This window comes from Pocillopora verrucosa, chromosome 14, assembly GCF_036669915.1.
Source record: "Pocillopora verrucosa isolate sample1 chromosome 14, ASM3666991v2, whole genome shotgun sequence".
Lineage (NCBI taxonomy): Eukaryota > Metazoa > Cnidaria > Anthozoa > Scleractinia > Pocilloporidae > Pocillopora > Pocillopora verrucosa.
In genome coordinates, this window is record NC_089325.1 from 4,328,054 (window position 1) to 4,355,619 (window position 27,566).

The 27,566-nt window shown below is 37.1% G+C and overlaps 3 protein-coding genes and 1 long non-coding RNA gene across 5 annotated transcripts; 2 read left to right on the top strand and 2 right to left on the bottom strand.

The window, feature by feature from the left end:
* The first annotated feature begins 1,396 nt into the window (after positions 1-1,396).
* Positions 1,397-12,537, top strand: LOC131795122 (cathepsin O-like). Its single transcript, XM_059112692.2, has 12 exons — positions 1,397-1,707; positions 2,413-2,521; positions 3,460-3,577; positions 3,920-3,962; positions 4,577-4,590; positions 4,766-4,925; positions 5,795-5,865; positions 9,639-9,683; positions 10,263-10,354; positions 10,646-10,720; positions 11,520-11,612; positions 12,102-12,537. The coding sequence occupies exons 1-12, from the start codon at positions 1,501-1,503 to the stop codon at positions 12,134-12,136; spliced, it is 1,062 nt and encodes a 353-aa protein (XP_058968675.2). The 5' UTR covers positions 1,397-1,500; the 3' UTR covers positions 12,137-12,537.
* Positions 7,325-9,176, bottom strand: LOC136278135 (uncharacterized). The gene is made up of 2 exons (XR_010716215.1): positions 9,018-9,176; positions 7,325-7,484 (listed from the first exon to the last, which is right to left on the bottom strand). It is a non-coding gene; the product is annotated as an uncharacterized lncRNA (long non-coding RNA).
* A 707-nt stretch (positions 12,538-13,244) lies between the features above and the next one.
* LOC131795083 (tryptophan 2,3-dioxygenase) lies at positions 13,245-24,531 on the bottom strand. 2 transcript variants are annotated; one of them, XM_059112652.2, is made up of 16 exons: positions 24,408-24,531; positions 24,248-24,314; positions 19,987-20,080; positions 19,424-19,497; positions 18,954-19,019; positions 18,614-18,675; positions 18,214-18,289; positions 17,729-17,763; positions 16,777-16,852; positions 16,439-16,546; positions 16,134-16,190; positions 15,917-15,971; positions 15,209-15,266; positions 14,651-14,730; positions 14,291-14,381; positions 13,245-14,175 (listed from the first exon to the last, which is right to left on the bottom strand). In XM_059112652.2, the coding sequence occupies exons 1-16, from the start codon at positions 24,431-24,433 to the stop codon at positions 13,908-13,910; spliced, it is 1,293 nt and encodes a 430-aa protein (XP_058968635.2). In that variant the 5' UTR covers positions 24,434-24,531; the 3' UTR covers positions 13,245-13,907. The 2 variants fall into 2 exon arrangements, with proteins under 2 accessions (XP_058968635.2, XP_058968636.2); XM_059112653.2 differs by having other exon boundaries at positions 24,248-24,311; positions 24,408-24,502.
* Positions 21,284-22,372, top strand: LOC136278026 (uncharacterized). The gene has a single exon (XM_066161195.1). The coding sequence runs from the start codon at positions 21,284-21,286 to the stop codon at positions 22,370-22,372; it is 1,089 nt and encodes a 362-aa protein (XP_066017292.1).
* Positions 24,532-27,566: the final 3,035 nt, after the last annotated feature.

The window sequence follows — 27,566 nt, forward strand, 5'->3', positions numbered from 1 at the left end:
AGGCCGAGCTGTTAAGACGTCATGTATGTAATCATATTTGCAGGAGTCACTGAAGGGATAATCTCCTTCTTTTCAGCTTGAAGTCAGTGAATAACAAATACAGTTTGAGTTTCCAACGAACAGTCCATCTCAAGCGTTCAAGTGTTTAATGAAAAAAAGGTTGTATAGTCGTTGGCGATGGGATAGTCATCACTGGTGTTCCAGCTTCCTCACAGAATAAATGGAGTCCATTGTGGAAGTAATCAACAAAACAACTCAAAGGTCTTCCTATTAGATAATAAGAGACACGAGCAAAAAACTTTTTATGATAATAGAACTAAGTCAATCACGGGTATAAGGTTTGAGGACAGTCACTCCAAGGCTGGTTTTTCCGCTGGTTTACGCCACGCCGAAAAAGGACACGAAGAGAATAACATTGTGAGGACATCCTGTACGTCAGGCAATAGATTAAAAATCACGAGTTCTTTGTGAAAATTTTTCCGCCTGCATGAAGATGTAATTATTCCCTCGTCAAAGTATCCGAGACTCTAAAACTCTTTGAGTTGCTTTCAAGGTACAAGTCTTAGTCCATTAATGAAAAATACATTTTATCGGTGGTGAGCTTGGGCTCCCTTTCAAATTACAAACACTTCCTGTTCTTAGAATCAAGGTGACCAAATTAATGACTTACGTGAGCTTGAGAATATGAATTACGGTAGAAGCTTAATCGTTTGATTGACCAGAGAAGATCATTGGCAATGGTGATAACATTTCGTTAGTACTGCCCTTGGAACATATGATCGACTTCCACTGACACTCATTTTAAAAGATTTCATATATAAGCAATCATGCCAGTTTCAAAACTGTAGCCTGAGCGTAAAAAAATGACATGTTGTTTTGAATGTTGTCGCTTAAGTTATTTTTGACATCTTTTTTTCTCATGCTGATCCCAGACATCAAACAAACAACAAGAACTGCATCGGTCCCCTTCTTTTAATTTTTGCTACAAGTATACGTAGTTCACAAACTTTCAAGGCTCAACTATCAAGGAAGCAATTAAAGATACAATGTCAAACAAACCCAAGTTTTCATAACAAAACATGGCCTACATGTATACGTTAAGACGTCATAATCATACCTCTACTGATTCAGTTGTATTCTTTGCCTATTTTCGCGTCAAGCAAACTAACATACCAACGATAACGATTAATTTCTGATAGCTACTCTATTAGAGGAAATTAAAAGTTGCCAAAAAGCACTTCTCAGGTGTATACCCTCATTACAACTACTCATTACAACTACTCCAAAGTGAGAATGTCAGCGGAATGAACGACGGGCTTTTACCCGGCGACCCAAGTGCGCTTGAGACCCATTGAAGATAGATTTAATTTCTAAATGGAGGCTTTGTTCGCGTTGCGGGCCTACATTTCGTTACTGGAAGTGGCGCCTGGGAATTTCTTCTCGTAGGAAACATAACCCCATCCACCATCGCCACAATCGAAAGTTCTTAAGTTGGCGGTCATGCCGCTGTTTTACATTATCTCGATCGCTTCGGTGTTTTACATACTTCCCGCTCAAGGTAGAGTTTTTAACAGGTCACAAAGCCTCGTGTTCAACGAAACAGACCGGACAGTTGTGACTTCGATGTTTAAGAATTTTGTTCGAAAATTCAACAAGGCCTACTTGAATAATCCCGAGGAATACATCTGGCGTCAGTCTGTTTTCAAGGTGAGCCTAGTTACCTTTACTTTAATGGATTCAAAAGTATACCAATCTTCTTATCTTTTGTCGAAATATAATAGAAGTTATTAATGAGTGATCATTCATTCGCAGAGTATTATTACTCTGCGAATGAATTCGATCACATGAATAACTTCTGTACTCCAAATTTTGTTCGCATCTTTTGCAATAATGCTTCAGGAATGGCAATTGTCATATTTTCATATCGATGGAATTGTTATATAATGATATGAAGTGTTATAACTTACGAGATGAAGAATATATCTTGAGGTGTTATTTCTTGGAAATTTTTTATAGCAACATTCCTTAATAATTTCTTCTATGCCCATCACGAGGTACATGCTCATCGGAAAGAATGCTTGTTCGTTACGTCGATTTCCGACAAATAGTTGTATGATATTTGATGTTTGAAACAGAAACTAATTTCTCCTTATAGAGACATTTTAACTATGAACAATTACACTGAAAGCCCTTTAGGTTTTCATTTTCCTTGTCAATCACCTGTATCTAGAAGTCATCGGAAAGGTTGCAACATTGTGACTTTAAAGCATCTAGTTCATCAAGTTGCTATTAAGTAGTATGATAGGATTTGAAATCAATACTTCATTAAATTTATTTGAATTGATATTAATCACTTTAAACTTTTAAATGCCTATCATACACTTACATATGTTAAATATCTTCACACTGTAGCAAAGCCTGGTAAGACATGCCAAATTGAACGCGAGAGAGTTGGAATTAAATGGTACTGCTGTGTATGGCATAAATCAGTTTTCTGATTGGACACCAGAAGAATTTAGAGGTGGGTGACTGTTTCCTATTTTCTGAAAAAGGGCTGATTCAATCTCCTGTTTGTACTCGAGCAAATTGGCCCATGCAGCTGAGCTTATCATGCATGGTTTCCATTGCATAAAGTGAGTAGGAGTATTACTAATTCCCCCAGTATGGGGAATGCTAGTTTATCACAAGGTAATATCCCCCAGCATTTCATTGGGCTTCCCAGACAATTTGCTGTAACTCGTTTGTACTTGTACTTGTATATTTGGAGAGAGGTTCTGTGTGAATAATAAAAGAACACAACACAGTGACCAGGTCAGGTCTCGCACCTGGTCTATCAACCCAGAGTCCAACTACACTGATTATTAAGCAACTGCATGTTCCACTTTACCACATTCTGATTGAAGTACAAAATGATCAGAACTTAATTTCTCTTCTCCTTGAATGATTGTATTGACAATTCCCACTTCATGCTGAGCAACTTGTCAGCTCCCTACAAATTTGAGCAATTACCAATGACATCTTGGTAAAGAGAGGCATTGTAATTAGTCCATCATCTTCCTCACCAAATTAAACTCAATAACCTGGGCCATATTCAACTTTCTGTTGCATGAAATAATACATTAAACTGTTCATACTTTGCTGGTGAGTTATTTCGTGGGATGTTACAACTGTAGCTCTGTGCTGTACTGGCAGCCTTCACACTATATTGACTGCTGTTCCTGGTTAATTTATATCAGTTATCTTCAAATATCTTAGTTAGAGCCGATATCTCTATTAGAAGGGGTTAAATATCTTGCCTTGAAATAAGGAAGAAGAAAAAAGAAAAGAACAAAATATTGTTGATCCTAAGTGACTTTTTTTCTGTTCCTCTATAGCTGGGTTGCTGTGTTGGTCCATAGATTCTTTGTTGTGGAAAGAAAAACAGATGAGAACTTCGGTGTTGTTTATTCCTTTTTATAGAATTTCTCAAAAGAGGGGTACAAGAAGATCATGTCTCATTTACCAACAATGCCATGACACCTTCTGGCTGTTGTACACCAAAACTGAATTCTTCAAACACACCACCTAATCGTGACTGGTAAGTATGCAGAAAAAAGATCTTGTAGGTCAGAACTGGGAAAAAACGGGGTGAACATCCTAATCTGGATTTGCTAAGTCAAAAATTGGTCTTGAGGAAATTCATGAGTACACTTTTGTGGATAAACAAAATGATAAATAAATAAAACTACTCAACAAGCTCCACTTGTTGGAAGACTGGATAATACTATCCCCTGGATCTCTGTCCGTTGGATAGTGTAGCATTTTTTATTACCATTTGCATGCCAATAAATATATTTTTTATTCTTCATTTATTTATAAATATGTTATTTATAACTTTGTTTGTTTCTGTAAGCAACATCATGATTATTTTTTTCTTCAGGAGAAAAGATGGAAAAGTATCAGCTGTGAACAATCAAGGAAAGGTGCTATATACTGTTAATTTTTCACATCAAATTATGAAGTCTTGATCGAAATTCAATATACTTTTTACAATAATTGTAATCATCATAACAGTTTCAGAAATAAAACAAATTATTTTACTCTTTAGAATCTTGAGAAAACATGAATATAGCTTCAAAAGAGTATTTGTGCAATAATTTATGTTTAATATGCATGCACTGCAGTATCTTCAGTATTTTTGACAGATTTGTGAAATTAGGTTAAAGCAAAATCTTAATAGAATACAGTTACATTATTTTCAGATTAATTTTATATTTATGATACCTCATCGCCAATGAATGTGATTGGCGTTATTCAATCCTTTTTGTTTCATTCAGTCTATGCTTAAAAAGTCTGAAACTGATAAATTGTGATGACAGCTGTATTGCACGTTTTATTATCAAATTCTTGTATTCAGATGTCATGATCATTTGTTCAAATTTCCAATTATATCATTATAATGTTATTGATAATAATAATATTATTTATAGGAAAAGTGCTAAGATGGCTAAAATCAATGATTTTGGTGATGATCTGTTCCTAATGACAGTTTTCTTTTTTTCATGCCCTGTTTTTTACATTAACTGAATGGGAACAGTGTGGAAGTTGTTGGTGAGTAAAACTTTTTTCCAAAAAAATGTGACTAAGAGCCACATGTAAGGAGGAACTGAATGAAGCAAACATTACTTTATCACTTTGGATTATTTTTTTTTTATTTGTTAAGTCTTTAATTTTGCACATGTTTTTTAATATTTTAAAAGGTTTTTTTTTTAACTTGTTTTTCCAGGGCTTTCACCGCAACTGAATGTGTAGAGAGCCAATGGGCAATTCATAATGAACATCAGACTATAAAAGACCTCAGTGTCCAGGAACTGATTTCATGTTCTCCTTCTCAAGGATGTTCAGGTGGTAATACCCTTGCAGCTCTTAAATGGTTACAAACAAAGGTAAGTGGTGACAATGAGGACATTATCCCCCTACACCCTAACATCAGTATGCCTATGCTATAAATATATTTTTATATATTTGTTATGGTATTTACAAGAAGAATTTGTTTGATGGTCAAGAGCCGTTTTAGTTAGTGATCATTTCCTTTATTCTCATGACCATAATGTCTGATTCAACAGAGACACTGTGAGGAGAAATAAGATGCCAATCACTCGTAAGGGTTAAAGGGTCAAAGTAAATAGGTATGGGGGATGCAGTAGGCTGACCTACATGTATTACTGGTTAGCACCCACGACTCATAGGTGAAAAGGTCAGGACAATCCTGGCTCAGGTCATGGTAAGGTGTTTTGGGGCAAGACACTTGAGCGTGGACAGTGCCTCTTTCCATCAAGGAGCAGAATAGGGAGAGGGAATGACTGAACCTGGAATAGATTACCACACCATCCAGAATGGATAATAATACTCCTGACCAGAGTACTTATAATACTTTAACTTGCAGCATGGGCTTGTTTGCCTGAGCTTTTTTACTTTTTCTTATATTGCATACAGTACATTAGCATGAAATGTGGATATTATCATGGTTAACCCTTTAACTCCCATGAGTGACCAAGACAGAATTTCTCCTTACAATATCAATACAATATCAAGCAGACAAGTGATGAGAATAAAGAAATATGTCAATTAGGGGATTATAAGTTGATCCAATACCAAATTCTCCAAACTAGCATCACAAGAACTGTATCGCAGACAGTAAGGAGAATTACTAATGAGATCTTGGGAGTTAAAGGGTTAATATGGATTTGAATGACCTGCTGTTAAAGCTCTAGTCACCCACATGGTTTATGTATGTAACTATCTTTCTTTTCAGAATTACACACTTGCTCCAGCTAGTGAATTCCCATATGTGGATAAAGAAACAACTTGTAGAGATGATCTTTTGTAAGTACTTTTGCTGCTGAAAACTTTGGTTTTTTTTAGTACACATTGGCTGAAGTCTCCAATTATGAGCAAGGAAGAAAATCAAGACTCACTAGTCTCAGGTCCTGTGTCAGTTTGTAACAAAATTGACAACTCATATTTCATCTCTTGCACCTTGTATCAGTGCAGGGCGTGAAATTGCGCTTAAATTTTTTACTTTGGCGACCAAATCCTGAAAGTTAGTCGCCAAATTGGCGACTAGAACGTTTCATCATAACCTTACCAAGAGATATAGTGAATTAAAAAGATTTTCAAAGATAAATGCGCGGCAAACTTCATCGTTAAGTTTGTTTCTAAAACGTAGCACATGCATCTCGATCGATAGGGTCAGCATTAGATTCCATCCACCAAAACCACCTCGGTCGAGAGGGACTGAGATGGAATATTTAATGACTTGCAAAACATAACCGAAGATTCTCGGAAATCCGAAGCTGTAAATCTCATGATTCTTGAGGAACAAACAGAAACAGCATACAGCGAGAATTTTAAGTCGCGAACCATTGATGGTAGACATGCAGATAATTTAGGATACGTAAATTCTGTTGATGAGGCGCTTAAACTTATTGCGGAATTTGAAACAGGATTGACGACGAAGTTTTCTTTCTTTAAAGCTGTCAAAGGTTTCGGGAACATATATTTATATATATTTGATATAGCTCTTTAGCATTACAAAGCTTTGCTATCGCTATTGTGCATTCTCACTAGTTTGTCTAGTTCAAGTCCTCTGGCATGGCTTGGATGATACCACAATCGTGGAATCATTCGGGTTAATTTAATGCTTACACCTCCTTCCTCGGACAGAAGTCACAAAATACTAGGGGAAGATGCATGAGATATTTAAGGAGCAAAAATTCGTTTTTTACTGGTGTGCCTTTCCTAATTTTGGGAAGGAAAGTGTTCAATTGCCAGCACGGCATAGATTGAACAGCTGGAGAGAAAAGGAAACGAAAAGATACAGAAGAAGTACTGTATATAATAATTTCTTTTTATCCTCAACCTTTGTGTTTCTGTCAACTATGGCTTGCTAATTTGAAAGGTCAAATACATGAATGGGTCATATGACATTGATCTCAGAATACTTTTATGACAAACGTGATAACAGTTCAATCTTGGCTAAATTGAAGATGGTTTAGAAGTTAACAATTGTAAGAACTTTTCACTAACATATGCTGCTGACAAAGGAGAAAATATATGCAATTCTGCATTTTTTGCATTCTATCAAGCAATCATATGTTTGCTCCTTATCACGCTATGACACTTCCGTTTTGTCACATTCCAAAAAATAACTTGAGAAATACACTGTCACTCATCTTACACTGTTATATTTACCTATTACAGAAGGCTGGAAACAAAGATTTTGTTTTCAAGAAAATAAGATTTCTTGTCCAAGACACAAGGAAGTTTGACTGCGAAGCATAGATAAAAATGCGAGAAATTTTATTTTTTTCAGAGAACAAGGTAGTTCTACTCATGTATAAACAGAACAAATGCGATTTAATAAATCAGATATGCGGCATGACTCCTTTTCTTCCATCCCCACTCAAAACAAGCAAACACACCCATAGAGGTTCCAGTCTGGTCTGCAAATGAAAAGGAGGAAGGTGATCACTGCAAAATTAAGCATTAGGGTTCTTATTTATAACATATTGATTATTGTATACTGATATCTAGAAATTAAGGTTGCAAGTAGCAGCCAGCTGAGTTATAGTTTGAGTTTTATCAAGTCCATTACTTTGTTAAATTTAGAGTAACCTTGACTTGAGAGAGGAAAATTGAGGAGCTGTAATATACTAATCATCAATTAGGGACCACAAAGAAAAATTTATTTATAGAGACTTTTGAAGTAGAGGGGTAAGACTTGTGACAAGCTGGCAGACATAAAGATAACCTTTACTGCTAAATGGGTTACAATACAAAGTGCTCAGTATTTGGATCAGCTATGGCTCAACTTAAACTTTGCTTTAGCTTCAAGTTTAATCCTTTGTGGTTTCCTTTCTCTGTGTTTATTTTTCAAGTTATGTACACAGAAGAACACAAAAATGACAAGGAATGCTTTTGAATATCAAGAGGCTGGAATAAGCAAGAAACCAAAACTGAATTTTAAACAGTACAAAGTTAATTTGATCTTCCAATGTTATTTAATTTTAACCATAGAATTTGCTATTTAAATTTATCCCCTCCATTTTTCTGGGTATTGTGAGCAAAAACAAACAATTATCACAAAATGCATGGTATACAATGGTTTGATTCACCAATGTGACAAAGGCCTTTCACTGTCTATCCATAAAAAGGGAAATAATTTGTAAACTGTAAGACATTCTGCATGTTGAGTGTATACTTATTCATCCATGTGAAATTAAAGGTTACTTGAAATAAATGTGAAAGATTTATAGGATTTTCAGACCCCTGATAACAATTACTAATGTGCTGATTTGGTGTACTTAAAGGTTATGATTTTGGCAGAAATAGTGGAAGAAATTTCTGGACCTGGAATTTTGTTGCAAATGTTTGTTTAAATCACTTTAAGTCAGTTAAAAACTCTCCTGTTTCAAGATTACATGATTACCACACCAGAACCTTTTGTATTCTATATTATGCACCATGTTATGATTATGGTTTCAATAATAAAAGGTGCTGACTCAAGAACTTTCCAAAATATCTCTACATACAAAGAAATAGATTGTGGTTATGTACTCCAAATAGCAGGTCACATCAGTCTTCTGTAAGGAAGTAGCAGAAATTTCTGTGGTGGTTTTGGTGGATGGAGAGAAACATCCACCAAAACCACTTTATTCTATGTGTTAAGAGTTATGATAATCATTATGAACGTTTGGTCGGTCAGCAATTGTGCACCATAAAAAATAATTAGCCAGAGCACTAACTGCTAATTAGTGGTATAAATATTTTGTCTCCCTGAACATCTAACAATGGCTATAGATAAAATTTAAAAAATATATTGTTGATGGTTTTGGTCAAAGTTTTGGTGGATGTTCCCTAATGACATCCACCAAAACTACGTAACATCTAAGCACCTTTTAAATACGTGAAATATCTGCATAAAATTGCGTAAAATGTTTTATAATACTACAATCGAACAATAAATTAATACTTACCATTTCTTTAGTAAAAAGTTTTGACGCAATTTCCCAAACAAATAATACACTTGGGTCATCGGGATAAGTCGGCATGTTGTCGTAGCTTCGTAATTTTTTTCCATCATTCCATCTCAGTCCCTCTCGACCAAGGTGGTTTTGGTGGATGGAATCGCTGACCGATCGATAGCTAGACGCCATCTTGGATTTAGATGAGCCTGAACGTTGTATATCATCCATCCTAGTGTCCATTTTGTAGCACGTTAAAGATCTTTTCCCCAACTTAATTTTGGAGGGTCTATCTAGAACGCTGAAAGCGTAAAGAAAGATTTTGTTTGTCTTTGAAAATGGCGACCAACTTTTTTTGAACTACCACCTTGAAGAATTTAGGAGCCAAGTGGCTATCAGAAAAAAAAGTTAATTTCACGCCCTGCAGTGCCATATTAATTGATGTTTTTTAGTTGCTTGGTTATTTTGGATGGAGAAGTTTTTCAAGTGGTAGAATCATGGAATGAAGCAGAATTTTTCTCAAAAAAAGGGGAGTCATAGAATTTTCGGCCTAGATAGTGTGTCAAGTGTCAAGATGTTCAAGCATCAGAACTGAATTTGTAATAAGTATCTCTTGATGCTCATTTTATGCAGGACTGAAAAGGGAGTGAGGATAAAATGCGGATGTGCGGTGCAGATGTGAGTTTTAATACTTGTGAGTTTTTTTAACCGTAAATTTTGTTTCAATAAACATCTTGCACTTTGAAAATCAGGTAAGAGAAGCTGGTCCAATATTTTGGATCTATACTAAAGATCGAGATTCTCAGTATATAACTATTTATAACAGTATCATTATTAGTTGTAGTAGTAGTAGGAGTGGTATTTGATTTAAAAATTTACGCGGGAAGATTTGCGACGAGTGGGGAGGGGTTTGCGGGGGTCGAGCCCTAATAATTATTAGTGCCAGACCCCTTGCAGACCTCTCGCGTTGCTTGAGGCCTCATACTTTCCTGCAGACAAAGAAACGCTCGTGCCACCGCAGCGCTTATAATGAGGGCTTTCTCGCAAGCTAGGAATAGCTGCTGCCATTTATGCATATTTCAGAGCTTTTATTCTAACCTCAATTTTGCCAATAACAATCCTAGCTTCCCTCATATTATATGGTTCCAATCACCTTGAGACAGATTTTGCCCGTCGCCACAAACGCCTCAAAATTTCTGATCGAGTGCCCTCAAGTATAATCTAGCCTGTTCACATGAATTTCTCTTATATTTTCAGAAAAGAAGAGAACACTAGAATGAAGGACCTTGTTGGTCAACATGGTCCGCTTGCTGTGAATGTGGACGCGACCATGTGGCACGATTATTTTGGTTAGTGCTGTGTATAAAAGGTTTTCGTGCAATTAAGAAAGGTTTGAATTGGAGGAGAATCGTCTTACTCTGTGTTTTACGATCTTTTTTTTTTTGACGGTTTGGCCTCTAAAACGACTTTTTAAATCTGTTTGTCACAAGCATGCGAGTAAGAAAAGATGAAGGGAAAGGTTACTGTAATAAGTCTGATCAAACTGCCACATGGGCCAGCAGGTGGCCTTTACTTATCGGCTTCTTTCAGCCGACAGTTGGTCGGTTGCTTAACGTTTCGTTGTTTGTTTAATTTCGTAGGTGGGATTATACAGCATCACTGCACAGACACAGACATCAATCACGCGGTGCAAATCGTAGGATATGATTTTAACGGTGCGCTGTCTGTTTTTTATACAAAGTATTAAAATTAAGTCAGTTAGACGTTATGAGCCGGTGAAACACAACAATAAAGTTGGTAAAGGATGAAAATAGTGAACCAAGCGAGATTTCTTGAGGGAGTTGGCACGCTAATATTTGGACTACGAGCAGTCTCTCCTATTCGACGAAGTCTGGCACGCGAGTCAAAAAAAAATCAGTGAGCTCGTAGAGTGAGGCACTCGCTCAAAAAGTAAGAGTTGTGAGCGCCTCTCTCCAATTTTTTCTCACTGATTATTTCTGACTCGAGCGACGGACCTCGCAGAAAATGAGAGACTGCGCGTAGTCTAGCTAATACTAGGCCACCATATTTCATGGTATTTTTGAGAGGTTTATGTAACCGGTTGCTAAGATCTTGACCGCTACTTCACGGTGGACACTGCATTATCTCGATTGGCGCAACTCAGACTTAAGGATGTTGTGTTTTCACAGTTTGATCTTCTTCCGGATATCTCATAAAATATTGGTCAACCTCTCAGCTTATGGTCAACCAATCTTGTCCCAAGCCGTGCGGGGACATTTAGTTAAGAGACAACGCCAGAGAGAATATGTTAAGATTAGTTTTCCTTGGCAAAAATGGGAACGTCTGGATTATGGTTAAGCAGATAATTTTTGAAACATGTTGCTTGCTATCCCTCTTAATTTTCTTAAGTTCAGGACTCTTGCGAAAGCGTCAAAGCTTTAGTATTCCGATTCGGGCAAAGTTGGAACTGTTCCTCTACTTAACACTGATTACTCGTTTCCTTCCCAACTTTAGGCCATATTTGGTATTGGATCGTCAGAAATTCCTGGGGAAAAGACTATGGCGAGCAAGGATATTTGAAAATCAAAATGGGCGATAACTTGTGTGGTGAGTTCTGTTAAGCTCTTAACCGAGTACTATTGCAACAACAGCTTAAACTATTCGATGTAGTCGTGTTCATTAAAGTCGTAAAGAACACAGGACATTGAGCACAACGTTCTTAATGCAGCATGAGAGCAGTCACACTAAGAAACGTTATATCCAAAGGCCGGGGGAGGTCGAAGAATGCATGGACCTTCCCCCTCCTTTCCGTATGCAGTTGATGTATCATAGAATAGGACATCCTGGTGTCCTCCAAAATCCAGTTAGAAGCTGGTGTGCTCTCTGCGACCCCCCACCCCTCCTTCCCCAATCTTTGCTAGAAAATCTCGTCTGTCGTCGCTCCGCAACTTTGAAGGAGTAGAAATTTTTCTCGGTTACTAAATTGACTTTAACGAACAAAATGGTATTAAAATTATAATAATAAATAGCTTCATTTAAAGAAAAAAAATTACTCGTGTTACTTTTTTGTTGATTTCACGTCCTTTTGTATTTCAGGTGTAGCTGACACGCCGTCCTTTGTAGTAATCTAAATCCAAAACAGACAATAGAAACTACCACAACCCTTGACTTCAACGCAACTTTTTCCAGCGCCTAGAATCAAGGGTTGTGTTTGGAACAAAGACGAACACGCCCCACATGTCCCAATAGATAATTTATAAATTGTAAATAATGAAAAGTTGTCGTCACACAAGAGAGCTCTCAAAGTTCCCATAGTAGGTACAAAGTCTTAAGCAAAATTATTTGTATTGAAACATTTCTTTATGGTTTTCCTTTTATTCTATTTTGCGTAGATATTTGGAATCTTTATCAAAACTGACTATATATGGAAAATCTCCTGTGAGGCTTTTTAAAGTTTTCTAAACTGTGTAAAAAATATTTTAAGAAATGATTTTATGTTATCATTTTTAAATTAAAACGATTTTCTGCTAAATGGTCCTTTTGTATTATTTCGCATAATTGTTTTCGAAACCTTAACCATTAACTCCGAGAAGTGATTACCGGTAAATTGCAACTTGTGACAGCCTTCACTGTGGTGTTTAAGTAGAGTAAAGAAGGAAGACTGCCGAGAAAATGCGTATTGCTTTGATCATGAGATAATCAGCCATAACCAGTTATACCAGAATGTATCGCAGCCGGGTGTCTTGTTTTGCGGTCAAGAGAAAGGACGAAATGTAAAATGGTGTGTTGCTGTTTCCCTGACAACCGACCTTCTTCGCTTGTTTGCTTTTGCGCGCGTCACCGATAACAAAAAAAGCTTGGTACAAGCTGCTGCGGAGGCAGCCTGGTTTCTAGGGTCTCTCTTCACAACTCTTGGAGCGAAAGAGAATGTCCGCCCCAATTCCCCTCCTCCCTCGCCACCGCTACGTCGCAGAGTTAAATGTTCCGTGGCCAGAGAGCTTAGGCCCAGTTTTAAAAAGTCCAATGGTTTAGCGCAAACAAAACGCACAATGGATAGAGATTTATCTGGTGGGTTTTGTAATTTACTCTTTGATCAACCTGGGAATGAGTGCCAGTCAATCGCAAATAAACTCTGCCCCACTCTCTCCACCTTTCCAATATAAAAGTAACATTGAGAACAATAACCAAGAGAATAACATCAACATATCGAATTTACGACATCAACTATAAAGTGAAAAATTTTTCCTGAAAAGAGTATCTTTATTAAAGCGCATTTTATTAAATATTACGAAAGACACCTGAAATATTACATGCCTTATCAACAACATTTTCCACGAGAATAGCATTGTCATTAAATATTAAAACGAGTTACAAATGGTATCTTTGCTTTATCGTTTCCGTTGCAAATATCAAAAAAGCACTTAAAAAACGGGGATAGAAAATTTCTTGGCTGTCTTAGCTAAAGCATATTTATTTTTATGTATATATGTAATTAACTTTTGAATATGGGAAGCCAATTCAGAAAAATGTTGCGGTCAAATTAAATACAACTAATTCCACAATGACGTGACTACAACTTCAAATCTAACCAACTATATACTGTTGTATTTACAAATATATCGAAATAGTAGGATTCCGATTTCATACAACTAAATTCTGCTCCTGCAGCTCTTCATGAGCCGTTTCAAAATTTTATCCCAATAAAATTATACGTATTCGGTCAAACAACCATTTTTTTTCCAGGAAGGGAAAAAGCAAAAAACGTTTTGGCAATAAAAATCGAGTCGCAGAAGTTATACAAAATTAAGTTCCTGGAACACATATTTTCGAAATGACTACTATATGAAATACTCTCTCGTTGGAAGAATCCCAAAAATCATTTTGAATGGGTAACACTTCAGACTAATTACTGCTTGCCACTTCGTCTCCTTCAGTGTCGACAGTTGGTGCACCTGTAATGCCCGCGTTCTTGACAAGGGAGGAAAGGGCTGACACCTGATCATCTTCACTGCTGTCGCTAAAGTGAGCACTGTCACTGTCGTGCAGCCGACCTCCAACCAGCGCAGTGCGCAGGCGCGCCTTCATGGAGGAGCTTAGTGGCGGAATTTGATCACGTGGTATCAGGAAATTGGACAAGTTAAACAAGTCAACGAAAACCTTGTAACGATCACTGGAAAGGAAAAGAATAACTTATTTCAAAGTAAAACTGAATTATTCGAAGAAAAATTAAAAATAAATAAATAAATGAGCACCAAAGACTGAAATCGTCGTCTGTGAAGACCAACCTGACCGTGGACCTGAGGTACTGATATCCAGACGTTCCGCCAGTCCCCATTTTACTGCCAATCATCCGCTGAACCATCATCAAGTGATTGTCTGTAAAGCAAAACGAATAGGTCTGCTAAGCGTGCACACAGTCGGAACCTGTTAACTCAAGTTTGCAACGCTCCACTGTGATTAGCGTCTCTGACTAACATTCGGAATGGGCAACATAAACCCAATTATTGATTCAAAAGGTGATTCTATCACTTAACCAATCTCCGGTGACTATTCAGAGATTCAAATAATATTCTGCAGCCAATTTGAAGTGGATGCCTCCAACGTCATTTTAACCACCGGACTAAACGATTGTGAACTAGACTTACATCGCCATTTGATTAAATTTGAGTCGATGTCCATCAGCAGTTGAAGAATTTGAAAAGGTTGGTTAAATCGAGGTTCGTCCCTGGAGAAACAGACGTATAAGAACAACTTGTTAAATTTTATAGAAGTTAGGCTTTGAAAACGAGATGGCTGCAAAAAGAACAAAAAAAATTGAAGGCAATCCTGACCAAATCCCCTAGAGTTTTGCTGAATAAACTGAGCTATTATCCAAGTATTACCCATGCTTCCAATGATGGGATCTTAAAAAAAAGGATTTCTGGTAAGATGAAAGAGAAAGGCAAGGCAAGACCTGACCGGGAGAATTCCCCCCCCCCCCCCCCCCCGAAAATTTAACCTGGTTTTATAGTCCATATAGGCCTAAGTGCGGTACATGATCTACCTGGCACCTTACCCCCCTCCCCCCTCCACCCCCTCGACCCTCCATACTCTTGAAAGTTGGGGAACACCATCTGTCTAAAGAACCGGGTGCGGCTTATTCATTAGCCATCGTGCCAATGAAACTAAACGAATGAAGCAGTATAAAGCATTTAAATTCTCACCGATAAAAGTAAATCATCAATGCCCCCTGCATGGCTTTATGGGAAAACCTTCTTTCGCCTGCAACAAAGCAAGAAAATTGATCGGTCCTCATACACTTGAATATTTTATAATATCACTGATGTCATACCGTCACACCATTCTCTAAATGTTCAAGTTACGCGAATGGTTATTCATTCAACAACACTGCAGCCTGAATTTTTTATTTGTACTCAACGAGACGTTTGGTGCCGTCGCTTGCAACTGAACTTAAAGGTCGACTGATACAAAACTGGTGAAAACAAAAAGGCCCCCCCAAAAAAGGGGTAAGTTTCTAAAGAAGCTGTGGTGCTGCGTCGGTGGAAGAGTATCAGAGGGTAATTCATTATTATCAATTGAGTTGATAACGTAAATTGTCCTCCCTATAGAGTTACAAAGCTGACCTATCAAGCGTTGGCCCTTCGTCGGAGCGAATCAAATATGCTCAATACTAAACTACCCTCTGGTAAAAGCCACTCACCAAAGGATGATTACGTTGAGATTCGAGTGGTAAAAACTCGCCCTCATCTGCTTCATCTAAACCCAGTTTGTTCCTAATAAAATTTGTCTTCCCTATTTTGGTATTCCACTCCCCCACCCAGTTATTATTTCTAAAGTATCTCTCTACTGAAAGGCTGTTTTCTGGGTCTTATGAGAGGATAACATGACCGTGGAGCTTAATAACAGTTTACCTCGAGCCACAAGTTGGTTATGCCTCTCCTCACTGAAGATTGTTTCAAAATGATCCTGTTGACAAAACGTTTGATACAAACATGTGATTACCTTTCACTAACTTAAACCAAAGGAAACATAACTATGTTTTAGTTGATTAAGAGGCGTATTTGCGAAAACCTAACGACGAATGACCTCAAGGTTACAAATGAGAGAATAAAAAATCGCATGGCCTACCTCTTGCTTTTTGATCTCTTTGAACAAAATCGCTCGCACTTCTTCGTCTTCTTCAGCCTGTGAAATGCATGCCACAAATTGTTTGAAAAATTTCGACAAAAGAAGCAAGATGCAGCTGTGTTTATCGTATTGAGCTTAGACAAAAGATTATCAGCCTTTCTGCATCGTTTTCTGCAAGTTTCCGTGTTCCCTGTGTACTCAAAACGAAGTTTTGTGAAGGAGAACATAAGAAGACTTGTCGGTTTTCGTGCAAATCTGCCGAAACAGCTACGACGGTAATTAAAACATCTAGAGGACAAACAAACCTCAGCTTCGGCCTTCTGAGTTTCAAGCATTGTTTGAACACTTGTCTTGTATTTCCTCCAAAAATCAAAGCCATCCTCTTCCAGGCCAGGAGTCCTCTCCAACCAACACTGAAGGTAAGAAAAAAATCAATCCATGTTGCAAGCCTCTGATTTGTAAACAAAATCGCAAACAGTCTCAAAGAACCAAAAAGTCATCTTGTCTTCAGGAACTGTTTTGGGAAGATTCGAGAGTTTTCTGAAAGCTTTCAGCCACTGGAAAAACTAAAAAATTACGGAGTGAAAAATTGTCCGCTTTTTCAAATCACAAAATGACAGGTCGCTTTGTTAACAAAACCCACCTGGACGAGTTCTAGCAGTGAAGCTGTGCTTTCAGATTCTTCAAGCTGCTTCCCATCTTGCGAATCGAATGCTTTACTGAAGAATAAACCACAGCAAAGAACAAAATGTAGCAAAAGGAGTAGCAAATAATACATTCGAATAAGAAATAAATGTTTTGTGTAGCCAACTAAGAATTGGCGCCTTCAACGAAAAAGTAATAACGATTTCGTTCATTCCTATTCGGTGGAAGAGGGTATACGTATAATTTTGAATTTTTAAGAGAAAATGGAAGGTAAGGATTTCAAGAGTTAACCCTTTACGCCCTACTATCAGTATGCATATTATCCATACAGTTCATTATTCATTTCTTAAGATGCTGACAATGAAAATTTGTTTAACAATCAAGGCCTTCTTTCGTTGGTAATCATTTCCTTCATTCATGTGAATAATCAAGATATAATCAGGGGAGATATTGGAAGAAGAAATAAGATGTTTATCACTCTTAGAGGTGAAAGGGTCAAGGCATAGAAAGGGTGAGGAAAACTTCCACTGACAAATTTGCAACCGTTAAAAAGGCTGATTTGGTTTTTTTAGGCGGTTACTAAAGAGAAAAGTATTCACAAATTTTTATACAAATACCATTCATTTGACGTCCCTTGCCATAAGAATTTTTTTTCTAGCAAATTTAATGTTATACCTCAGGAACAAATGGTATGTGAAATCTGAGGAGAGGGATTTTTCGCACAAAATTTACTTGAGTAAACCGCAGAGTTTGCACGATGTCATGATGGATTTCATATCATAAGTTCAGGTGCTTGAGTGTTGTAAGAAAAGCATAGGAATAGCTCAGAAAGCTGGAGTTCGCTAAGATAGGGTAATGCCATAACCATGAAAGACTACGAAGGAAGCCTTCGTGAGTTCAAACAAAGGTGCATTGAACTAAGACACAATTAAAATTTTATTCCCACGCACCTGTAATCCTGGTAATTGTAGCGGATTCTGTGGGTCTGTTTACGAAAAGAAAACCAAAAAAACAACAGAAGCAAAAGTTATAGATGGCAATAGCGCTCTTTCAGCTATGATCAAGTCCTTGTCACTGTACGTCTGGACACTTAAGATTCTTTATCTCGATTATTTATTGGGTTCCTTTCCAAAATTTTCATAAACAAGGCCAGAGTAATTCTTACTTCACCCTGAAGAAAACTCAGAGTCTTTCTGTTCTCAAGTGTTCTGCCTTGGGGTATGTTCAAAATTTGTTAACTATTTAACCCCTAAGAATGACTAGCATCTAACTTCTCCTTACAATATCACCCCTGAATCAAACATTAAGGTCATGAGAATAAAGGAGATGATCACCAACTAAAGAAGCTCTTGATTGTTGAACAAATTCTCCTTTTCAGAACCCTTGGAAATGTCAAGGGATTACTATGGAGAATATGCATACTGATGATACATACCTTGTTGATGCCAAGTTTATTCTCAATCAACCTGAACTGGAGACTCTGAAATCCTGACGCGGGTGCTAAGTAATCTCTAGAGGCCAGAAAAGTAAAAGAAAAAAAAAAGAAAAGATTTATCCATCTTCAAACGAGAAACCTTTCATTATCCCGTTATTTCCCATTCAACACTTTCAAATGTTAAGGTTTGCAATTAGATTTGTAAAACAAATGAAGTACATTCGGGGATGTTCCATTCCAGTTCTGCAGAAATAAACCAAAAGGATCTAAAATCTTCAATCCCAACAAAGAAATATGAAATATTTAACCCTGAGAAAGAAAGAAGTCCGTTACGGCTTGAAAGATCAAAGTTCGCCAAAAAACTGTGGTTGATCTACAGGGATGTTGGTTAGTGACTGACCTGAATTCCATAAAATCCAATGGAGTCATGGTCTCTAAGATCATGATCTGATCACGTAACAGCTAAAAATAATACAAATAAACAGAAAATCAACCAAGCTGATTACAAGTATCTAAATTTAACTTCATCATGCATTATTATAGGGAACATAAGCTGGTTTTTGAAAATCTTTACATGTCTTCTAGTGAAAATAACGCAGAAATTCCCTCATCGATGAAAAGACTACCAACCCATCTTTTATCGATAATTATGCAGGGTGGATTGAAATTCATTTGGGTCAAAACAAACAGGCAAGTAAAAACATTTTCAGTTCTAGACAAGAATTAATTTAAGGACTCACTTTTTGAATCTGTACAATGCGACCCAATCTTGAGATTAAAACAAGCATCTTTCTTTCATCAGTGCCCTGGGAAAATACCAAGCATTATCGGAGTTATAAAAAAAGTAATTTCTCACAAACTTTAAGTTAAAGCACCGACTTCGTGTACTCCACCGGATTGTCCTCCTTTGCGTAGAAACAGGTAAATGAAGTCAATTTTCAATCACACTCGTAATTAGAGTAACAAAGACGCTAGCAGGATATCAAATAAGTAGTTAAGTATACCCCGTGTACCTACCCTGCTTTCTCTCACACTCCCGTCTCTTGCTCTTTATTACAGGAGATTCCAAATCAATGATAAATGGATGTCCGCATTTTTCCCTTTTCAGCAGCACCCTGTTCCGTCCATCCATTCGTTACATACGTAAACACGACTGTACAAACACAAATGAATGCTAAACTTAACAACTACAAAACTGAAATAAACCTACCAATTCTTCAAAGGTAAAAATGTCCCTGATGGAGTCCAACTCATGAATAATCTGCTTGAACCATAGTTCATAAGCTAGAGGAAAAATAAGTTCCAATAATTAATTAATTTAAGTTCATTTTCAAAATACTTTCCAACGATTACTGTGCAATAGGCTGTTTAACTGAGACATCATTATCCAATGGCAGATCCAGAGGGATGGCCGGGGTCTGGACTCCACTCCTAAATTCAGACCCGCGGGTTTTTGTCCAAACTTGCATGACACCAAAATTCATGCAACAGCAAGATCGCTTATGATTTCTCAACAAGCTGTGAGAACCAGGAGTGAAAGGGAGGGGGGAATTAGCGGGCGTGGATTAGTCGAGGGGGTAATAGCCGAGCTGAAAAAAATTCTGTTTTCTAAACCAAAGTCTGGCCCCCCCCCCCCCCCCCCCCCCCGCCTCCATTAAAAAATTCCTGACAACACCTCTGCTATCCGTTAGATCAGATCTCATTCTGTCCACCCTAAGAGCTTCCATAGAAAGAACCACGGAGCCCTGGGTAAAAAAGCTTGTGTAGACGTACCTTGATGAACCACAATAAAAAGGAGCTCATCATGGACAGTTGCATCACCAAATTTAGTGCTTGCTGGCTTCTGGCATTCAAGGAGAGTGTTGAGCTAAAAAACAAAATAATGCACAGAGAGGAAACTTTTAAAACAACGGTACCATTCGCCGCCGTACTTTACTGAAAAATAGCATCCGAAATATAACGTTACCAATATTCAACATGCAAATGAACAACAGCTTACACGTGCTAATAAATTTCGATTAAGCGCGTTTGGGAAATTTACAAGAAAGTGCGCGCTTTAATTCTGACGCGTTTTCTGCGCGTTCATTTGACTGCTTGTCTCTGAGTGATACAGCGTGACGATCTTGCTTGCCACGGAAGGAAACCTCTCACTTTACAAATCAAGTTTCTCCTGATAGTTTCATAAGTGTGAAAAATACCATCTGTCCTATTATTGGATTTCCTATGAATTTTTGTTCTCCACTCCAAAGGAAAATTTCATTTCCTGTGATGAAACAATAGCTTGCAAATTGGCACTGATGCAGAACTTTTAAAGTCAGAGAGTTGATTTAGCTAATAGCAAATGTACTGAAATTTAAAAAGAGCTTTTATGATCACGGATTTATATCTGATTCATTACTTCGATATCCATCCAAGAGTATAATGAAAATAAAAATAAAATGCTACAGATTTGGTCTCCATATGCCTAATGAGGAACTGTGAGAGGAAGATAATAAACAAAAGTCTTAATCCCTTTATTGAAGAACTGTGCAATAGTCATTAGCTCGCCTATTCCCCTGAGAATATTGCTATGTCAACAAATTAAGAATCGAAAGTTGATAATTTATTCATAACGTTTCTAAGGCTGTCGGATTTGTTGACTGGTGCATTATTAAGAGTCAATTACTTTGTGTGTTTAAGAAGCCTGCTGACAGCAACACTGAAGTCATCAATATCTAAACGAAAGCAAGCTACCAAGATTCCCTTAAAAGTTGAAACCTTAGCAAGAGACAGATCTGTCCAAGCTGGTCTTTATAAAGGATATTTAGGAATGAACAATTGAAAGTTCAGTGACAGAGAGAAGATAATGGACCTACATGTATGGTTGTTGTATTGAGTGTTCCAGACAAAAGAAGCAAACAGAAAACCTACCCACTGCCAGGTTCAAGTTTCCTTTACCAAAATTCTCAAGACAAATTCCACAGAGCTCAGTCAGGAAATAATCCCTATCTAGTGCTAATGCCACATATGTAATTATACAGAAAATGAAGAATCAAACTTTGATACTTGTCAAAGAGCTTAAGAAAAAACCATGAGGAACAGTTTACCAAGATCTGAACTTGACAAATATACAACTGGTGGTAAAGATCCAAACTATATAGTAAGATCATGGGCATCCAAACTTGGTACAGTCACACAGGGGCACAAGCTCCCCAAATACACCTATCGCAGCAAATGGCTTCAGACACTCAACCAGGTGGAACTCATGCAAAATGTTGAAGTGCAACAGACACTTAGAAATGTTATGAGCATACTGAAAGCTGGGGATGAAAGCATGCAAGATTCTGATAGTGCTTATGAATTTGCAGAAAAGAGGAGGATTGAGAAATGCCATGAGACTGTATGCAAGATTAGAAGTTACAGTAAAACGAGTGAAAAATTGTCAACGCCAGAAGTTGAGGGTATAAACAAAAATGGCCCTCAATCTAAAACTCTATCAGAAAACAGAGCCAAAACAATTAGAAAGAGTCAGAAGTTAAAAGTGCATCCCTCTCCAGACAAAGAATTGGATGTTGCCAAGGTCAATAGAAAGTTTGCAAAAATTGCAAAAATTGAAAAAGGTTATAAGAGCTTCCCAAGAGAAAGCACACTGACGAGTGAGAAGCTTTTCATAGATCAAGAAAAAAGCTCAGATGATAAAAAAGTACTGTTACCTCCAATTCCTGAAGTAAGTCCAGAAAATTCACTTCCAAAAAAGGGGAAGGATTCTTGCCATTACTCACTACCAACACTTGATACTGAAAGTAAATTTTGTATAATAAAACGAGCCAAAGAACTCCGCAATGAGCGTGATTTGAAAATAAGAAACCAAAGCCTCACAACAATGTCATCAGAGATACATAGAAAATACTCAAAAGCAAGAAAAATATCTTTAAAGAACTATCAAGATCAGAAGATAGAAATTTTTGGCGATAACAGGAAACTTCTCAATGTAGAATCCAAAGTTGATGTGGAAGACAAGCTGACTACACTGCCTTTGTTAGACAGTAAGTCTTTCAGTGAAATTGACTGTAATGATTATCTGGATCTAACCAATCGCATAGATAGTCTCTCGCCCACACCAGCTGTTCTAGATCATAAATTGTACTGGTCTTTAGCTACCAAACCTCGAGATAAGTAATGTAAACAAAATTTGGTGTTTAAACAGTTGTTGTGCAAAATTAAGTTACAGAATGTACATGTCATCACAGGTCATTGTAACAAATTTTAAATGACATCTAAATCTTGCATCTGATTTGTATAAAAATTTATAAAAGCAGGAAGGAAAAATTTTGAATAAAGAACACCTATGATCGGAGCCAGCAGAAAATAATCCCATTCTCTATCAAAATATCATGTACCAAGACAGAACACCTGTATTTGTATTTGATGAGACCAAACATCTGCAGTGAAGGAGACTAGGATTCAAATGCATTTAAAAGTCTGAACTCAGTTGTAAAATTTTGCTATAAACTCTCAAATACTCTGACTCAACCCTTCAACTCCCAGATCAAATTTGTAGTTCTCCTTACTATCAATCGTACAATTCTTATAACATTAGTTTGGAGAATTTAGTATTGGATCAATTAATTACACCCAAATTGATATTATTCTTTATTCTCATCACTTGCCTGGTTGATATTGTATTGATATTGTAAGGAGAAATTCTGTCTTGGTCACTCATGGGAGTTAGAGGGTTAACTTCCTAATTGTACCAAATTAAATATTCAACATACACATGGAAATTAACTAACATAAAATAAGATTTTGCTACATCAGCCTCCATGAAATAATTCCACAAATGAAATCAGAGTTATACAGATATCATAAATTTCAGTAGCATTAAACTTCCCTTGTGTGTGTCATAGATCACAACAAGATATCATTTTATGACCTACTTGAACAAAATTACACCAGAAATATCATAAGTTGCAAGAAAATTAATTCAGTGAACCCTGCATATCTGAGAATGCATGAAGAGGAAAAGCTTTTTTAAAGCTAATCTAATATTTGCGCAGTAATGATCATATTTTTTCTCTACTCTTGTTCATGACTGTCATCACATAAACATCATGTATCATTTTACTACATGCATAAAATCTATTTATGTTATACATATGCAAACAACTTGTGATATCTGAACAGGAATTAGGTGATTGTTTCATAAACTCATTCAAAATTAATAGCGATAAACAGGAACACTCTTCAGAGACATAATTTAACGACGTTTCATTCCAAATTACACAAAAAGTAATTTCCATGTACGAAATATCACCATATATGATATTGAACAGGCAAAACTAGGTTATTGAACATCGTTTTAAGTTTTAGCGAATTTTCTTTACTTATTGTACATGTACAACTCTTTATACTGTCGGAATTTTGCTCCTTTCTAAAGACACTTTTAATACTCAAAATGAGCTCATTCAAAATATTTCAATCTCCTTTACTCTTCAGAAACTTCAGATGCGAAAAATCTCCTTCCAGATGAGAGCCACCGCGTGGATATTAAAGAGAATCGCAACATCTTATCAGTGTTTTATTCGACAATCCTTGTCATAGCCTCCAGTTATAAATAATTCACATAAAGGAACGGTACCATGAGAAATACTGATTGCACTTCCCAAATGTGCTCCGCTATTTTATTACAAGAAATAAATAACAATCAGGCGCGAGAAATTTGATACAAACACAGTTATGTTTGTATGATGTAACCATCGCTTTGTTAAGACTTAACTCGTACAATAAACTCCTAAAAGTTATGAGTTTCCAAATGGCATTTACATACGAAAAGTTTAATCACCAAGGGCTAACAAGGCATTCCCGCAAGGGACGCATGCGATTTACATAACGGGAGCTCACAGAAGCGTAAAACTCAGACATGCTCACTTCGAGAATCATGGCGATAACAAACAATCGACTGTTTGATAAATGTGCCTACCGAAAGATGTACAAGGCAAGGTTACCGTTTTAACCAAAAATTCTACGTAAAAACGGACCAAAAACGATCTCAAACCTGTAGATAATCTCCATAAGACATCCGTTTGTCGTCGCCATTCTTTCGGACTGGTATATTCTCCCTACTGAATCAAAACCATACAAAATCAAAATACTTCAACAGCGGAATCGACTCGTAAAACTCCGAACACATTACGATATCGATCGAACTTTCTTACCCGTCGTTAGCGTAGGGGCAACTCATAGTGAAAGATTAATTTTCTGAAAACTCTGACCAACAATCTGCTACTCGCGCGAAAAGCGATCGTGACCGGCTCACGAACGAAATGACTGGAACCGTTTATTCTAAAGGGGCGTGATTGGAGGCGTAACACTGGCTCTTAATTGACACCCTACGACAGAACCCCTTGGGCCCATTTCGTACATCATCATAGTGTTCCTCAAAGGGACGATTTCAGAATCTTTTTTAAAAGAAATACGAAATACTACACAAAAATATATTTTATTTCATTAGGTGGTTATGATTTAGTGATTAGTGTACAGATCTAGATTTAAAGTGCGAATTTATTTGGGACTTAGCTGTCACAATGAGTTTCCTCTTTAAGACTATTTTGTTTTGCTTCCATTGCCTTGGACACACACTAAAGTTCCTATTTTCGCTTTCTTAATCAAGGATTGATTTTTAGATCGGAAGAATTGAGTACTTTGTCATTCATTCGTGAAATCCTCGTAAAAAGTGTTTTGTTAATGTTCTGATAAGCATACACGGGTCCTAGATGCCTTCTGCTAAGAAAATAGTACCAGCTCCGCAGTTAGTTTCTCCCTATCTCCATCGCAGCGTTCGTTTAGACCGTATCACAGAAAAATTATGGTAATTTTAAAAAGCAGTTTCCTCGTCACTTGATCCTCAAGTCCAATTTTGAAGTTGTCTGCAACCGTGGCAGGTGCTTAGATAGCAAGGGTGGCAAGAGGAACGCGGAGTGTATGAAGAAATATCGGGCAGCTTGCTTCTAAGGCGAATGGGTCAACAATTCGCGCAAGGCCAACTTCAATATAAAACCCCTTTGATTGTGTGTTATTGATGTTGTTGACCAATTCTAAGCAAATGGCACTGCAATGAAAGTGAGTTGAAGTCAAACAATTCGGATTTAAATGTGACAGCTCCAGATATGTAGCCATCTCAGTGAGTCAGTTTTAATCGCGAAAAGGCGCTTGGTGCCCATTTGAAGAAATATGATAGACGATTCTTTTGTAATTGTTTCATTTGGGCAGAGGCGTATAGAACACGTACGCTTTCAAATCGTGTTAAACGTCCTACAGAAGACAACTGGATCATGTTTGTTTGCTTCGGACCATTTTCCTTTGCTTAAAGAGTAACGGTTCATGGCTTCTCCAGTTTTTTCAGCTTTCGTAGAAATAGAATCTGCCAATCGATTGGTTCCCTCTTAATTCGTTCTGCATCATCAAATCAGATAAGAACAATAGTTGGTAAAACGTGGGAAAAGCAAACATCAGTCTGAATACAGAACAGATATGCAGATGAACCAAAAATAATAGGCTTTTCGCGATTCTAATTGACCCACTGCGTTAAGTTACAAGTTATATCAAGCAGGTGTCAACTTGGTTAATTTTCCGAGCACACTATTGTCCTATTTGTGATATCATAACCTATTTGAGGAAATGCGATAGACTATTCTTTATTATATAATAAGCTCAGTTATGCACGCGTTTTGATTGGTTCTCATTTATGATCTATTGGAGGACAGACGTATAGATGACGTCATCATTAAAACTTTTTTGAATTATTTATTATATAAAACAAATAGATTCCAAGTTGCCGTGCGTCTTTTCAGTCACAGAGGACGTCAAAATGTGGTAAGAACATCAGTTGCTGGCTGCGCCTCGTGTGCCACTTTTTTGTTCTTACCACATTTTGACGTCATCTGTGATCTATTACTGAACAGACACACGGCAACTTGGAATCTATTTGTTAAACATAATTATTTCATTTCGGCAGAGACGACTAGGTCATCTATACGCTTTCAAATTGTAAATATCGTTTTCCAAAAATACATCTGAATTATTCTGGTTTGTTTCGAACTATTTTGCTTTTTGTAATTTAAATAGTGACAGTTAATAGCTCCTGTAGCAACTGGAATCTGCTCGTTGATTTGCTCCCTCGTGATTCATGCGACACGTGCCCCTAAAACTCAAAATTTCTATTGTTGACAGTGGATTAACTTAGTTGCACATTATATAGGGCAAAAAGATAGCAAAACGAGAGAAATGCAATCATCACAATACTTACAGATCAACTAAGGAAATAAAAAAAATTATTTTCGAGTTTCCATTCTGATCTTATATATATCGAGCTGTCAAAGATATCAATATTCCACATCGAGTATTATTAAAGTTCTACCTATGGTGTAAAGTTGCAAGCTATATTGATTAATTTTGTGCCGGATCACAATTGACGGCAAAGGTAAGATCTTAACCACTGTACTTTGTAAGAAAAGAGTCCAATCGCCTCAGATTGTACTGTGAATTATTCTGACACGCCTACAGAAACGTAATTGCAGAAAAGAGAAGGATTGAGAAATGCCACGAGGCTTCGTGCAAGAAAAGAAGAAAATGTAAAATGAGTGAAACATTATCAAAGCGAGAAGTTGAGGGTATACACAAATATGATGCACAATTGGCTAAAACTCTATCAAGAAACAGAGCCAAAACAATAAGAACGAGTGACGGCTCCGGGTATGTGCCCATCTCATTTCTTTTAATCTTACAAGCACTGGGTGCCCCTTGAGGAAAGATGATAGACCTTTCCTTTGTAATCGTTTTATTTTAGCAGAGACGAATAGACCATCTAGCTTTCAAATCGTGTAAAATTCTCTACAAAACGCAACGGGTTTGCTTTTCAAATTTGACGTTGCTTATAATCTCAATTAAAGACTACAATTAGATCTAGGCCGATTTCTTTACTACCGCAGTCTTTTGAGTACAGATTTATCGGTGAATATAAAAATCTCAGCAAAAGGAGAAGGAATTTCGTCCATAAAATGTCGTCTGCGGCATATACTTGGCAGCCATTTTGAATTCTTGTTAACCTTTTTCAAAACACGTGATCAAATAATTAAAAAGGTCTATTGAGTCTTATAGATACAGTCTTTATCCAAGCGCAAAGGTTTGATAGCAATCGCAAAGTGATCATAAAATGTGAGTGGCCACGGTTGTAGGTGGATTTGTGTTTTTTCGGAAATCCACCATGAACGAAGTGGGCCAATCAGTATCCACCCCTCTACCCAATAAAAAATGAACTGGGTCAATCAGTATGCACACCCCTCCCCAACAAGAAATTTTTGTCTCTGCATTCTTCT